Consider the following 16,005-nt stretch of genomic DNA (forward strand, 5'->3'; position numbering starts at 1 on the left):
TGTGTGAGAGACAGAAAGACAAGAGAGACAGAAACCTAGAGAGGAGAGAGAGAGAGAGAGAGAGAAAGAGAGAGAGAGAGAGAGAGAGAGAGAGAGAGAGAGAGAGAGAGAGAGAGAGACAGAGACAGAGACAGAGAGACAGAGACAGAGAGAGAGAAGCAGAGAGACAGAGAGAGACAGAGGGAAAGGGAGAGGGAGAGACAGGGAAAGAGTACTGAGAGACACACAGAGAGAAAGAGAAAGTCTGGCCAGGACCCAAGCATTCCTGGTGCCCGCCAGAGCAGTACGGCCTGCAAACTCCCCTGGGGGCAGAGTGGAGGGCATGTACCCCTCTCTGGTAGATAATATCTTCTTGTTTAGCATAGCTGGGGTTGGTGGGGAGATGAATCTTGAAGCTGAATAACTGAGATTTCCCCCCCACACACACCCCAAGATGGGGAACAGATGACACTTTAATGAGAGATTTCAGTCTAGGGTAGGAGGAGGTCTGCAAAGAAATCATTTGGCAGTAACAGCTAGGGATGGAAGAGGCAGACCATCTGCTTATCCATGTTGGGCTGTAGACACATGTGGGGTCTTACCAGAAGCCCAGAGGAAGGTGAAAATTGGGCTTCTACATTCCCTACCCATGGGTTTGTCCAGGGGAGGAGCTACCTTTTTTCTTGGGGCAGATTACCCCCAGGTTTTGCCAGGGAACTTTATCCTACTTAGGGCATAGCTGGGAGTAGGACCTTAGAGAATCATAGTGTAAGAGTTGGAAAGACTATTAGAGAACTTCTTGTCCCATATCCCCATTCTGTGGGTAAGGAAATTAAGTCCTATGGAAGTTAAGTGACTTGGGGGAGTCCCTGCCCTGCTTGTTTCTTCAGTTTTTCCTCTTCCAAAAGAAATGCTCTTAATATAGAATTTGATATTTAAAAAATTTTGACAATTATATTTCAATAGAATTGGTTTCTTTTGTAATGCCGTGTTTTATTTTGTGAAGTTAAAAACATTATTTTGAGTTCGTGAGTTTTAGTAGACTCCAGAGGGGTTCATGACACCAAAAGTGTAGAATCCCTACACTGTTAAGTGTGGAACTAAGCTCTTTATGGGGCAAGGGTTCTGAATGCTGGTGTTGGTAGATAGATGATAGATGAAAAGTTGGTAGGGATCCTTTGGTTCCTGAGTCTAGTCCCTGGTTCTGAAAGTGTGGAAGAGCCAGGGTGAGCTCAGACTGGGGTTCTTCTCTTGGAGCAGGGGCACAATGAGGCTGGGGCACTGGGGTGGAAAAGGAGACGGAAGTTCTGGAAGGGTACTTCCAGTTCTTTTATCCCCTGCCAGGGCACAGTCTTTCCCAGTCTTTCGTGTCCTTGGGATGCCCCGGCTCTCGGAGAATTAAATAGGGAGGGAAGGCGAGGCGCCTCATGGTCCCACCCCTGCCCCTCCCCCAGATTTGAACCCCACCCTCTCCCCCAGGCTCTGACCCTTGGAGGCAGTCACCATGGCAACCCCAAAGTTAAGCATTTGGCTGAGGAGGGGGAAGCCCATTGCTGCCCCTAGACCTTTGTCTCTCTTCCCCCATTCTTTGTCCCTTCTTTCATTCTCTGGCCCATGTTGCTTTCCTCTCCTCCCTGCCCCCCCTCACCCTCCTAGGCTGTGTATCTCTCTCTGTCTTTCTTTTGCTTGATTTTTTTCTCATTCTGTTTGAATCTCGTTTATCTCTTTTTCCATCACTAGCTCCCTTTCTGTTTCTTTTCTCTTCTACATCCCCAGGTCTCTCTTCTCATGTCTCTTTGTTTCTTTCCATGTGTCTCTTTGTGTCTCTATCTAGATCCCTACTTCTTGTTTTTCAGTCTCTCTTTGTCTCTCTCCCTCCCTTTCATTTTCCCCAGAGCCGATATGGCCCCAAATTCAGTCCTAACGATCTTCCCTTAGTCTGATCGATGTCTTTCTCTCTCCCCCGCCTCCCTCCCTCTTTCTCTGATTTCTCTCTGTCCCTCTCTTTCTGATTTCTCTTTGTCTCTCTATGTCTGTGTCTCTGTATCTGTCTCTCTCCCTTTCTCTTTTTCTTCTTCCTTTTCCTTCTATCTCTGTCTCTCCTGTCCTCAATTCAGACTTAGATGTGGTTCCTATTTAGTGCCTCTGATCCACTTCTTCCTTGAAGGTGAACACTTTTGGACTGGGTTATATTCCCAATATCTGGGAGGACAGTTTAGGACTGGAGTAGTTACTGTGATCACTATTATCCTAGAGTCATCCCAGAGTAATAAGGGATTACTTGGAGGGCTGGGGCACTGAGTTCTGCCGGCACAGTTTTCTGGGTGTCCTGATCCTGCCCATAGCCTTCTCCCATTCAATCTGGAGGGTAGGTGGATAAAGAGGTGAGCTGCTTTCTATCTTAATTCTCTTCTCCCCAATTCCCTGACAGCTCAGACTCAGATTGCCCTCTTTTACTGCTCAGTCTTTCTCACACATTCCCACTTCTCTGGTGCCTAAGTGGGGAGGATAAGAGGATGAAGTGGCAGCTGAGGAAGGGAGGAGAAAAGAGAATGGAGTGGGGCAGGTGGCTGCAAATGGGAGACCAGATGGGAAGCAACAGGATAGAGCAGGGGAGAAGGGGACAGACTAGAAATAAGGAGACAGAGAGACACAGATGCCCAAGACGGAATGGGAAGGATAGGAGCCTACCCCTTAGATTCCCTCCCTGGAATGGGTAAATCTGACCACTTGGGTCACAGGGGAGACATGGAGACACATTAATCCCCAGAGCTGAGTGTCAATACAGGTCTACTCTTTCAATTGTGCACCATGCGATCAATCACTTTTTAAAAAATCTTGGTTATTTTGTGTGTACAGCTGAAAGTTGGATTCTCTGCGGAGGTAATAAGGAAGGAGGAAATGTCCTTTTGTTTAAAGGGTTCTTAAAGGAAAAAACATCCAATAAATGCCCAAGTGATGTGAAAACAAGTAGAAATAACTGAATCCCCCTACTGTCAGTGCCTAATGAGATTATCTTCCATTTTCACTGTTTATATCTTGTATATACATTTTGTGTGCATTGGCTACTCCATAAAAATGTGAGCTCCTCAAAGTTCTTACCTTACTTTGTGCCAAAGAGGATAAAAACCTGTCTGAGGTCAGGAAGACAGCTCAAATCTGGCCTCAGACACTTACTAGCTACTGGACAAGTCCTTTATCTTTATCTGCCTCAGTTTCCTCAAATGTAAAGTGGAGATAATAATAGCTCCTATTTCCCAAGGTTGTTGTGAGGATAGAATGAGATATTATTTGAAAAGTTCTTAGCAGACTATCTGGATATATAACAGACACTATAAAAATGCTTATTTCTTTCTCTCCTTCCTTTTTTCCTCCCTTTCTTCTGTTCTTCCTTCCTTCCTTTTTTCTTCCCAGCATATCACACAATGCATGGCATATAGTAAATGTTTAAGAATTGACTAACTGGCTAATTGCAGACTCTATAGTGGAAAAATATTGGATTTAAAATCAGGGGAATCAAATGTTCAAGTTCTGAATTTAACACTGCCACTTTGGGCAAATCCCTTGACCTCACTGAACCTCAGTTTCTTCACTTATAGGGGTTATACATTTCCTATGTCAGGGTTGTGGTAAGGAAAGTATATATTAAGCTTAAAGTGTTGTGTAAATGTGAGTTATCATTGCAAGAAAATGTTTCACAAGCAAAGAAGTGGTATAAAAATATGAGAGCTATTAATAATTCAATGGAACAAGCCTTTATAAGCTTTGACACTATCAAGTTCATGGAGTTTGAGTGTGAATCTTCTGATTCTCCCTCCTTTATGTGCAAGGATCTTATTGCTGTTTAATGGAGGATTGCAGAGCCAGAGGGGGTTAAACTGACTTTGCTGGAGGTGGTGAATTTAGAGCAGGGTTTAAGACAATGGCAAGTTCATAGATTGATATAGAGCAGAGGAAAAGGAGGAAGGCATGTCAGGTCAGGGAGAGTGGAGTATTTAGAAGCTAGGAGGTCCTAGGATCATAGATTCAGAACTGAAAGGGCCCTTAGAGGTCATTTCATCCAGACAGATGAGGAAAGAGAGGTCCAGAGAATGAGAATGACCTGTCCATATTCACATGGATAATTAGTAGCAGAGGCTTTAGTTCCAGACCTAGCATTTTATCTCTTGGGAATGGGGGTGGGGGTGGAAGGGTGATGGTACAAGGTTTGCTTAGCTAGAGCATCAAGTCCATTTGGGCTAATTACTGGGAGTAAAGGCCCGTAGTGAGGCATCTGGCTTAGTGTAAGATTCTCACATTTAATAGTAGAAAGGATATTTAGAGATTGCCATTTTCAACTCCTGAATTTTATACAAAAAGCCAAACAAGATGTGTCTGAGTCCTAGGATAGAATATGAATGAGTACACATTTAAACTGGTGCATCTGTATGGTTTTCCTCTATTTGCTATTTCCTTTCCTAATCCCACTTCTCTCACCCCCCTCACAATCCCATGCCCCCTCTTCCATGAAATCTATCAGGATTTGGTATCAGGAGATTAAAACTCCCTTGGACCTCATTTGCCACTTTGCTTATAGCCTTTTTGAAGCACATTATGCAATAATGTATGCTAGAGTTCAATGAAATTGTGATTTTGCTAGCTCTGTGACAAGCTCATGTCTCATCTAAGTAATATAGCTCATCTTGTATCCAGACCGAAGATGCTTAATTGCTGCTTGGTAAATCAATGTCCCAGGCAGATTCTAGTAAGACTGCTGCTGGAGATCACCCAGGACAGCTTTTCCTCTCCAATCTCAGTCACTTGTGTTTGCATGTCACACTCTCCTGAGTGTTTGGTGAAGTATTCCATGTTGAAAGTCAGGGCCACTCCTTTAAGACAGGAGCATAAGTCTGTAGCAGCTGCCATCCCTTTAATCCTTCTTAGACCTAAAGGGATCAGCTAGTCCAGCATCTTCATTTTAATTATGTTAGTAATAGCTAACATTTATATATGTTCCAGGCACCTAAGTGCTCTATAGTTTTCTCACTTGATCCTCATAACAACATTGAAAGGTGAGGTTGTTATTATTACCCTCATGTTCTAGATGAAGAAACTGAGGTAAACAGAGTTCAAATGACATATGGCCCAAGTCACAGTTGATGAGTGTCTAATGTCAGTTTTGATTCCAGAACTAGCACTTTCACCACTTTGCCACCTAGCTTGCCCAGGTGCCATTTTTACAGATGGGGAAACTAAAACTTGTGTAAGGTTAGACAGGTGGTAAGTAGCAAAGCCAGAATTCAAATGCAGGTTCCCTTCTACATCATAGCTTACACCATCTTGGCTGGCCTCCTCTGGATCCATCTAATTGTCTTTGGGCCTTTCTAAATTGTGTCCAGAACCTATTGTAGGAGACAGTGGTGGAGAATGAGAAACAGAGATTGGGCCTGGCCTTTGTGGAGCTCACAACTACAAAAATGCATATACAAGTGACCAATGGTACATAAGAAATGCCTAATACTAATAACTGGCATTTACATCAAGCTTTTGAAGTTTGCAAAGCACTTTGCATAAAAAAAAATCTCATCTAAATCTCATAATAAACCCAAGAAATAGGATAATTCGTCTTGTTTTCCAAAATGAAGGACAACCAAACAATTTCCCTTATCCAAGCCTCAGTTTCCCCATGGGGAAATTTGTTTCCCAAGAAGGGAAGTTGTTTGGTTGTCATCCTTCATTTTGGAAGATGACCAAAATAACATCACTATGTTAGGGGCAAGTTAGAGTGTCCAACTGTCATGCAATAGATTCTAAAGTTTTATGAGAGACTGACTCACAATCACACAGAAGTCAGAAATAGGATTTAAATTTAGACACATTAAGTTCTAGATTCCTCGGCTCCAATTTTTTTTTACTTCCTGGGGTAGGGGGATCAGAGAGGGATGAAATACAGGTTCAGCATAGACTGGGGAATCAGCAAAATCTTCGTGGAAGGGATGACATTTGAGTTGGGAATTGAAAAAAATGGGGGGGATGTCAACAGGCACAGATGGGGAGGGGGAAGCACTGTTTTAGGGATAGGGACTAAATCTGTGACTTGAGGGACATAGGAAGCATCTAGGCAAAGAAACTCTTACTAATGGATACCTTGATACCGCCTCTGTAATTCAGTCTTAGAGAGTTGTCTAGAACATTTAAGGATGAAATGATTTACTCAGTGTAACAAAGGTGGGACCCAAAGCCAATTTTTCCTGGCTCTCCAAAGCTAGTTCTCTCCCTCTCTCTTTCCTCTTTGTCTCTTTTTCTATCACTCTCTGCCTTTCTCTCTCTCAAACATAGTTAGAAGTAAGTACCTAGAAGAAGCTTCCTCTTTCCATTTTCCAGGTCATTGACCTATTTCCTTATGTAGTTAAGTGTGTAAACTGTATTTCTGAATACATATACACTGGTGTGTTTGTAAGTTAGGTACGTCATGGGAGTATGTGTGGTTAAGCATGTGTGTATTTATGGTCATAAGTAGGTGTGCTTATGCAATATATTTAAATGCTTCAATGCACAGTGTCCGTCTGTATCTGAATCTGTGCTCTGTGTGAAGAGCAGTTAGAGAAGTCTTTTGCAAAGATTTCTTGAGGGTTGGCAAGGGTCCATCCTAGAATCCTTTTGTGCCAAAAACTATCCCACCTAATATCTGGACTCTCCCTTCCCATTCTGAGACAGTGTGTGTGTGTGTGTGTGTGTGTGTGTGTGTGTGTGTGTGTGTGTGTGTGTGTGTTCTCATGAGAGAAAGAGGGGGAGAGAAAGGAAGGAAGAGACAGAGAGAGAGAGAGAGGGAGGGAGGGAGACAGAGAGACAGAGACAGAGTGAGAGAGAGACAGAGAGAGAAGGGTGGGATCATTTCCCCACCCAGCTAAGGAGATTCCCTGGGGTGGGGCTGGAGCAGCCTGGGCCTAGCTAGGCTCCCTGAGGACACAGGGAGCTGGGCGGGAGGAATGCTTTGTGTTGGGGCAGTTGCCATGGGGATGGAGGTCCTGCTTCCAAGCAGCTGGAGGGGCTGGGAAGGAGGGAGGAGTTAAGGAACTGGGGGGAAGCTCCTACCCCCAAAGCGGCAGCCCACCATTGTTCCATCCAATCCTCCTGCCTCCATAGGCTGGGTTGGGGGTGGAGGACATGAAGATGATATTGAGGAGAGGCTGGGCTCTCTTAATCTGGACTCAGCTCTCTCTTTTCTGGGGCTACTTAACATACAGAGGCAGGAGGGGATGGATGGGCCCAGGCTTCTGAGAGAGACACAGCACACACACAGAATGAGACAGATTACAAGAGACAGAAAAATCTGTCCTACAGACAGCTAGCTATGCAGCTGCTTCTTTCCCTTTATATATATATAACAAGTGAATTCCTGAAAAGTTGGGCAGATGCAGGAGTTTTTATAAATTGAATCAGATCACATTTTAAGTGCACCAGGAAAGCAGGCTTCTTAAAGGAATCACAGGAAGGCTCTGACCACTTAGCTTTGTCATACATCGAGTTTTCTCAGTGGGGTTTGCTAAAGTGAGAAAGGTCTCTGGGAGTAATGGAGACCGCACGGTGGTGCAGCAGCTTGAATCTGGAAGTCCTAGGCCCAAGTACCATCCCTGATATAAACTGGCTCTTTCTCTGGGCAAGGCATTTAATCACGGAGACTCCGGGCCTCTCTAGTAGGTGCTCACCTGCATTGGCAGAGGGGTTTTTTTCTAGGGGAATTCCTTCTGCTGCTGAATTCACCTAGCCATATAAATAATTACTAACATTTACTGATAGAGGCTGTTCCAAAAGCATTCGTAGAAAGAACATTTTTATGTTTAGAGGATCAGAAAAGAAATGGAAGCAAGAAGTTGGCGGTACCTGAGCCAAAAGGTTGGGGACAGTGCCTGTATTGTGCCTTTAAAAGTTTTTCCCCCCTTCTGTCTTTTTTTATAGTGAACTTTAATGATAGTCAACAACAAAAAAAATCGTCAGCCTCGGTTTCCTCATCTATAAAATTTAAAGTATGGTGCAACCCTCAGCCCATAGAATGGGCTTAATAAATTCTTGCCGACTGACCGCCCCCTGGAAAAAGAGCTAATATCCCTAAAACACTTGGAAAATCATTGTTTGCATTAGAACCATTTATTACTCCCATTCTAGTGGGGGAGGGGACCTCCAATCTATACGGGGAAGTCCTCATTCTAATGGGGGAGGGGAGCTCCCATTCTAAAAGGGAAAGCCTTCATTCTAATGGTTCTGTGTAATGATTATATAAGTTCCATGTAAATGCTATTATTATATACACAGCAGAACAATAATAAGGTTGCACAGAACTGGTAGGTCATGACAACCCCGCAAGGTAGGGAGCCGGTTGATCTTTGCAAAAGCTAAATTAGAGGGCCAGAGAGGTCCAAGAGATTAAAATTTCCTTTTGAGAAATTCTGATTCTTTTAAAGAAGCCTCCTTCCCTACGACACAGGTCACCAAGGGGCTTTTAAGGGTGTATTAGGACCAGCACTGGGGCTGGGGACTCCGAGACAAAAACATGGTCAGCGACCCACCTTTTACTTGGTGGGGGAAGGGAACTCCCATTTTGATGGGGGATGCTCCTGTCCTGACGGGAGACTTGTTATTCTGTAGGAGGGAAGCCCTTATTCCAAGGGGGGAAGGGAGCTGGAAGCTCATTCTAACCGGGGATGGAAGCCACTGTTCTAAAAGGGGAAGTCTGTATTCTAATGGGGGAGGGGGGCTCCTAATCTAAACGGGAAAGTGCATTTTAATGGGGGAGAGGCTCACGGTCCAGTAGAGTATGAAACCCCTGAGTCAGTGTTGGTTCAGTGCAATATACAGCGCACTCCAGAGGGAAGGCACAGATCTGGGAACGGGAGGAGAAAGGCCTCTCGAGGAAGGGGATATCTGACAGGGAAGGGAGGGGAGGAGGGAGAGAGCGCGCCAAATATGGCGGCCAGCCAGGGAAAGGCGCCTAAAATAGGGTTTGATTTATAAGGACTGAAACGTTGGTTCAACTTTTCAGGAATTCACTCTGTAAAAAGCTGCCCCGGCACGTGCCCCAACTTCCTCCTCTGCTCCCTCTTCTTTGTGCTCCAGGGCAGCTGCCTCCCCAAGGGCTGAGGAGCAGAGTTGGGGCCTTGGCTAGCCCCTGGGGGGGAAGAGGGGGGAAGAGCACGAGCTCGGGGCCTCGTTGTCCCCCATCCCCTTCCAGGGCCTGGTGCCCCGTAGTCCCCCTCGGGGCCTTGTCCCCCGTCCCCCTCCGGGGCCTCGTGGCCCTCCCCCCCCTCTGCCCCACGGGTTCGCCTCATGACCCCTGTGTCTCTCCCCGCAGACGGCGCGCACAGCGTGAGCGCCCAGTGCGTGCTGCGGGTCACCATTATCACGGACGAGATGCTGACGCACAGCATCACGCTGCGCCTGCTGGACATGTCTCCCGAGCGCTTCCTGTCCCCGCTGCTAGGCCTCTTCATCCGCGGCGTGGCCGCCACGCTGGCCACGCCCCCTGACCACGTGGTGGTGTTCAACGTGCAGCGGGACACGGACGCGCCGGGCGCGCACATCCTCAACGTGAGCCTGTCCGTGGGGCGGCCGCCCGGGCCTGGGGGCGGGCCGCCCTTCGTGCCTTCCGAGGACCTGCAGGAGCGCCTCTACCTGAACCGCAGCCTGCTGGCGGCCATCTCGGCGCAGCGCGTGCTGCCCTTCGACGACAACATCTGCCTGCGGGAGCCCTGTGAGAACTACATGCGCTGCGTGTCCGTGCTGCGCTTCGACTCCTCGGCGCCCTTCATCTCTTCCACCTCGGTGCTCTTCCGACCCATCCACCCGGTGGGGGGCCTGCGCTGCCGCTGCCCGCCGGGCTTCACCGGGGACTACTGCGAGACCGAAGTGGACCTGTGCTACTCGCGGCCCTGCGGGCCCCACGGGCGCTGCCGCAGCCGCGAGGGCGGCTACACCTGTCTCTGTCGGGAGGGCTTCACCGGTGAGCATCCGCGCGAGGGGGGGGATTGCACAGTCTGAGGGAGGGAGCTGGGACGGGGAGAGTGACGTCACCAGGGGAGGGGCCTGGAGGGAGGCGGGGCAGGAAAGAATGGAATATTGGAGGGGGATGCCCGTCAGTGGCAGAACGTGGTTTTGAATGAAGGGAAATATCCAGTGATGGGAGGGGAGGCCGGGTCATTGATGGAAAAATATTGGGAGTATAGAGTGATGAGGGGGGTTGGGAGGGACGGGAAAGCACGGCTAGAGGGGAGGGATGAACTGACGCTGGAGATGCGGAAGAAGAAGGTGCCAGGAGTGAGGGCATGGCCGCTGGTGAGAAGGACATGAGAGTGGGGGGGCAGAGCAGGGATGAGCAGGGGATGGGTTCGACAGCCGGGGGCGCGCAGGGCCAGGGCCGGAATGAAACCCATCTGCCTCGCGTTGGTCACCGCATCCCCCGGGGCAGGGGCTTCCTCTGCTCCCCGGCTCCCGGAGACGTGTCCCTGGTCACTCCGGCGGAGCAAGGATTGCAAAGGGGAGGCGCCGGGCGTCTGTTAGAACAGCCCAGCCACCAGAAGCTCTGCAGCGAGGCCTGTGACTTGTGGGAGGAAGGGAGCAGAAGGACCGGGCGCAGGCCTGGATTGAAGAAGGGAGGAGGACCCAAGAGAGATGCCTGGGAGGCTGCTTCCGGGACCGCGGGTAGAGGGAAGTTTGGAAGGAAGGGAAGGGCATCGGTGGAAGAGCAAAGGTTGGAGGTCAGGGGGAGGTGGAGGAGCAGGTTTAGGTGGAGAAAGGGAGAGGTGAAAGAAAGCCCCTAAGATAGGGATCAAAGAGGGGAATCCGAGTTGGAGATCACAGAGGCGGGAGGCTCGGCCTGAGTGTGGCCTCCACGAGATGTAGGTCATGAGAACTGAGGAGGTGGAGAGGCCGGAGGCTGTGGGAAAGGCTGTCGGCGCAGGAGAGAAAGGGGAGGAGGGAGGCCGGGGTTAGGACTGAGAAAGGAGGAGCGGCCTGGAGGTGGGCAGGTCCTGGCCACAGGTGTGGACGGGCCAGTGAGAAAGAAAGGAGCGGGATTCAGAGGAGGCAGAGCTGGAGGGGGCTGCTGCGAGCCAGCAGCCGGCACTGAGAAGCTTGTGAAGGAGAGGAGCCGCTTCCTGGGAGCTCGTGAGGTGATTCTGTGGGTGAATGAGAAGCAAGTGAAAGGCCTAGAGCCCAGGTGGAAGGGGAAGGGAGGGAGGAAGGAATGGAAAAGAGCCTCTTTTCAGTGCTTACGGGTGTTAGGTGTCGGGCTCCACGTCCAGGATGCAAACGCCAAAAAGCCCCGCTCGCCCTGAGTTCAGAGGGCTTACGTTTTTATAGTTTGTGACAAGAGAAGCTGAGGATGGTGGGACGGGGAAGGAGAAGAGTGAGCAGGCGGGGGGTGGGGGGGTAACAGGACTGACCACTGGTGCTTATTGGAGGGGAGGTGAACGCTGGCTGCCAGAGGGCAGGAAGTGGAGGCCCTGGGGAAGGCCCTCTGCTCGGAGTTTCCCAGGAGCCTCTTGTGTAAACCCTGGAGGAGGCCAGGAGGGTCAGGAATCGCGGGGCCAGGACGGTGGTGCGATGCGTGCGGCTCCCGCTTCCCCCGGGGCCACATTGTTTCCGAAGGTCTGGGGCCTTTGGTGGAGTCTAAGAGAACAGTGAAGGCACCACTGCAGGGGGGTTCCTTCCTTTTCAGCTGCCCCAGCTTTTTTTTGTTGTTGTTGTTTTATTTAGGTTTTCTTTAGTCTGGTTTGCAAAGGTAATTTCTAAGTCCACAGGGAGGCCCCTCTATTACGTGGAGCCGGAGGTCCTGACTGAGTGGAATGCTCCTACCACATCGCCACCTGGGGTGGACTTCCCTGAGATAATTCTTCGCATTTTAATGCAGCAGGGATCAGGCTAACTGAGAACCCCAAGGATGACTAGAAATGCTGTCTCTTTTGCTTGAAGAGGAAGATGAACTCCTGGGCTGATTGTATGAAACCTAGGATACTGAAAACCCTAGAATTTGTAACTGTTGAGTCACCATGAGTGATCCTGGAGAGCAAAATAAGAGAGGGACTGCAGAAATGGAGGACCGGTGGGCTGATTTCCAATAAAAGGAAAATGATAAAAACTGCACCTTTTAGGTAGATTGACAGAAAACTTCTGGAAAGCATTATTAATGCATTGGTTAGTTACCATACAGAAGGGGCAGAAGTGATCACAAAGCCAGCAGGGCTTCATCAAAGCCAGGTTACTCCGCAAGCATCTTTTTTTCCTTCTAGAGGGGGATAGAAGGGAGAACTAAACGGATAGAGTAAGAGAATCCTCTACATACTTTTAATAAAGTATCTGATGAAACATATTCTTATGGAAAGGATAGAGGGATGTGAGTTACATGATAATAGTTACATACATTTGGAATTGGTCAAATGGCTAGACTGAAAGTAGTCAGTTTGGTAAGTGGTCTCCATTAAAAGCCCCAGGGATCTGTGCTTGGCCCTGTGCTGCTTGGCATTTTTATCAGTGACTTGGAAAAAGTCCTCAGATTGCAGATGGCACAAAGCTGGGAAGGGCAGTTACAGCATGCATGACAGTATATAAATGCAAAAAGATCTTGATAGACTGGAGCAGCACCTCTCAAAGTACTGTCTCGTGACTTTTGGACATACCTGCCCCCTTTTCAGGGGTTCTTGACAATTTTCATAGGTCAGAATCATTTACATAATAACACTAAGATGTTTTCATTTCTTATATGGTAAACATCAATAACTAGAACCCCGCTGGAGGCAGTGAGGTGGCTGAGTGGAGAGAGCACTGGCCCTGGAGTCAAGACCTGAGTTCAAATTCAGCCTCAGATACTATTAGCTGTGGGACCCTGCGCAAGCCACTTAATCCTGTTTGCCTTCATACATTGGAGAAGGAAATGGCAAACCACACCAGTATCTTTGCCCCCAAAATGCTACAGACAGTATTGAAAAAATACACACACACTCATACACTCTTTGGAGTTCTCAGTAATTTAGAGTGAAAATTAGAGTTTTGAGACCAAAGAGGGACTTTATCATCAGAGCATTGGACTGGATAAATTTAGATGAAATTGAATAAATGTAAAGTCTTACACTTGGGTTCAGGAATACAAAGGAAAGAAGATATGGCTAGATAGTGTATTATCTGGGCATTGTAGGAGCCTTGAAAGCTCCTCTGTCAGTGATAGGTTTTGACAGCCAAAAAAGTAAAAAGGCCGCAGGCTACATTAAGAAAGGAGTTTCCAGGGTCTCTCCAGACTGAGTCCTATCTAGACATTTGTGCTTGGCCTTCATTGTAAGAAGAATATTGATAAGGTAGCATGTCCTGAGGTGGATGGGCCCTGGAATCATGTTCCATGAGGATAAGTTGAAAGATTTGAAGGTATTTAGCTTAGGAAGGTGGAAAGACACAATATCTATCCTCAGATAGTATGAAGGGCTGTCCTGTGGAAGGGGGAATTTAGACTTAATTGCTTAGTCTTCCGGGATAGAACCAAGAGGAATGAGGGGATATAGCAAAAAGACTTGACAGAGTTTTGATGTTCAGAAAACCTTTTTACCAGCTGAGGCTGCTCTGGTGTGGAATGAGCTGCATTTGGGAGACTGGGAAGCCATACAAACCTTTATCAAGTGCCCCCTGCTTGGCAGGCACCATGCCAGATATGGGAGGAGAAAGACAGAAAACAAGGGATTTATACCCTCCTGGAATTCTTCAGAAAAGGTCTGGATGCCCATTTGCTGGCTCTGTTGGGCAGGGGCTTATTCCAGTTTGAGTTGGACTCCTTTCAAGACCTAAGGGAGTCTGAGACTGGAGCAGTTTTTTGGTGGGCTTTTGTACCACCTGCCATCTTCCTGAATTCCTGCCCAGGACCAATAGATGCCAAAGCTCAGAATCAGAAATTATTCTGATTTACTTAAGATCTCTGGTTCATTCATTCATTCATTCAGAAGTACTTTTAGTGAGTGTCTGTTGTGAGTAAGGTTTGCCACACTGGGCTTCATGAGATAAAAATAGTGAATCACAATGTCTGTCTTCAAGGTGTGTATAGCGCACTAAAGAAAATATGTGTGTGTGTGTGTGTGTGTATATGTAATGATAATTCAAAAGATGATCATTGTAAATATGAATTATTATAGCAAAGGTACATAAGGTACTGGTAGTGCTCATAAACATAAACAGAATAAATCTTTCTAATTTCATTGAGGATCAGAGAAAGCTTTTCAGAATCTCAGAGTTGAAACAAATTTCTAAGGTTATCCCCTCCACAGTCATGTTCTTTTAAAGCATGGTGTGATAAATATAAGCTGAAAGGATCCTTAGAAGTCACTGAGTTCAGTCCGTTCTCAGTCCTCAAGTAGGAAAGTGACCTCACAGCTCCTGAGTCTGGATCCAAAAAGTCTTCCTGCCCTCAAGTCCAGTCCTATCTACCCCATTGCCTTCCATAGCCAATGGTGTGGAATTTACCACTTGATGATGGTAGTTCTCTATGCTGGACAACACTTAATTATTAGGGATTTCTAATACATACTTAAGTCAGTGATTCAGTTCAACCAATACCTGCTGTGAGCAAAACACTGCTGTGTGACAAAGATACACTGATTTAATAAATGCTTGTTGATTTTTTTTAAATGGCATAATCCCTGGGAGTTACTGTAGGAGAGTACAGGACAGGGGCAAAGGGAGAGCCAGGGAAAATGCCTGGAGGGAATTTTGGAAGGAAGAGGGGACTTTCAGATGGGGAATGGGGACAAAATGAGAGGAGGCTCTTTGGAGGAAGCAGCACCTGATGAGTTTTGGAAAAAAAGATTTTGGCAATTAAAGCAAAGAGTGAGTGCATTCTTGATGTGAGGGGGAACATATCCTGACATGATCAAGAACAGTTTGGTTGGAGTACATCAGAGGGCAGTAGAATACTAGGCTTGAAAAATTATCTGGGGTCAGACTGAAGAGGGATTCAGATGTTAGATTGATGAGTTATTTTATCCAGAGCATTGGGGAGCTACTAGGGAGGGTTTTTATGTAGGGAAGTGCCATGGTCAGACTTAGGAATCTTAGGAAGATTATTTTTGGCATCTGTATGAATAATAATTTCTAACCATTATGTAATATTTCACATAGCATTACTTTCACACTTATATTGAATATATATTATATTTATATGTCATTATCCCAATTTTAAAAGTGGAGAGATTGAGGCTAATAGAGATTAAATTGAGATGACCAGGGTGATACTAGTTCTCTTCCAAGTCCAGTGCCTTTCTTATTCACTGCATCTCTCCTAGCTGCCTAGAAGCTAATGCTTCTTGTAACATGTGCTTGGTCAAGTCCTCTCAGGAGCGATGTAGGACAACCCTAGTTGTTCTCTGCTACAAACAAGCCTTGAAACATTTAAAGGCTTCATAGAGGAATTAGTATTTTAGGCTTGCTGGAGAGTGATATTGGTGATAGACACTTGGTTTTTATCCTTTGAACTACCCCTTACCCTAACACTTCTTTTCAATCTCCCCTTAGCCCAAATAATCTCCCTAGGTTCATATTTGCTGCTCGTCTTCCTCCCTTAGGCCTGAGAGTTGTAGAAACCTCAGTTCATCTAATTCTTAACCAAAATTCTATGTTTCAGACAGTCATCCTACATCCTTTTGAAGGTCTTTTACCCTCTTCTGTAACACTTTCATTGATGAGGAACTCACTATCTATAAAGGCAGCTCATTCTACATTTCGGTTTCTCTAATTGCTAGGAAGCTTTTCCTTAACTGAATACATGCCAAAAAATACACCAGAATTTAGAGGAGACTACAAATTCAGAAGGGGTCAGCAAGAATCTGTAGTCTCCTCTAGATCCTGGAGTCTTTTGGCATGCATTGTAACCCAGCCACATCTTTACTTTCCACTGATGCAATTGATTGTTTAAGAAAAGTACAAGACTTTACATTTATCACTATTAATTTAATCACATTAGCGTTAGCCCACTGTTCTTAGCTCATCAGATATTTTTAAATCCAAATTTTGTAATCTAAT

The 16,005-nt window shown here is 46.7% G+C and overlaps 1 protein-coding gene across 4 annotated transcripts in view; it reads left to right on the forward strand.

The window, feature by feature from the left end:
- Positions 1 to 16,005, forward strand: part of CELSR2 (cadherin EGF LAG seven-pass G-type receptor 2) — a 45,084-nt gene that overhangs the window by 4,771 nt on the left and 24,308 nt on the right. For 3 of the 4 annotated variants that reach the window (XM_074262886.1, XM_074262887.1, XM_074262889.1), the window contains exon 2: positions 9,308 to 9,955. The exons of the other annotated variant lie outside the window; for it this stretch is intronic. In XM_074262886.1, the coding sequence (XP_074118987.1) occupies positions 9,308 to 9,955 (648 nt within the window). The remainder of the gene's footprint in view (positions 1 to 9,307; positions 9,956 to 16,005) is intronic. 4 annotated transcript variants of the gene reach the window in all.

This window comes from Sminthopsis crassicaudata, chromosome 4 (assembly GCF_048593235.1).
Source record: "Sminthopsis crassicaudata isolate SCR6 chromosome 4, ASM4859323v1, whole genome shotgun sequence".
In the NCBI taxonomy this organism is placed as follows: Eukaryota; Metazoa; Chordata; class Mammalia; order Dasyuromorphia; family Dasyuridae; genus Sminthopsis; species Sminthopsis crassicaudata.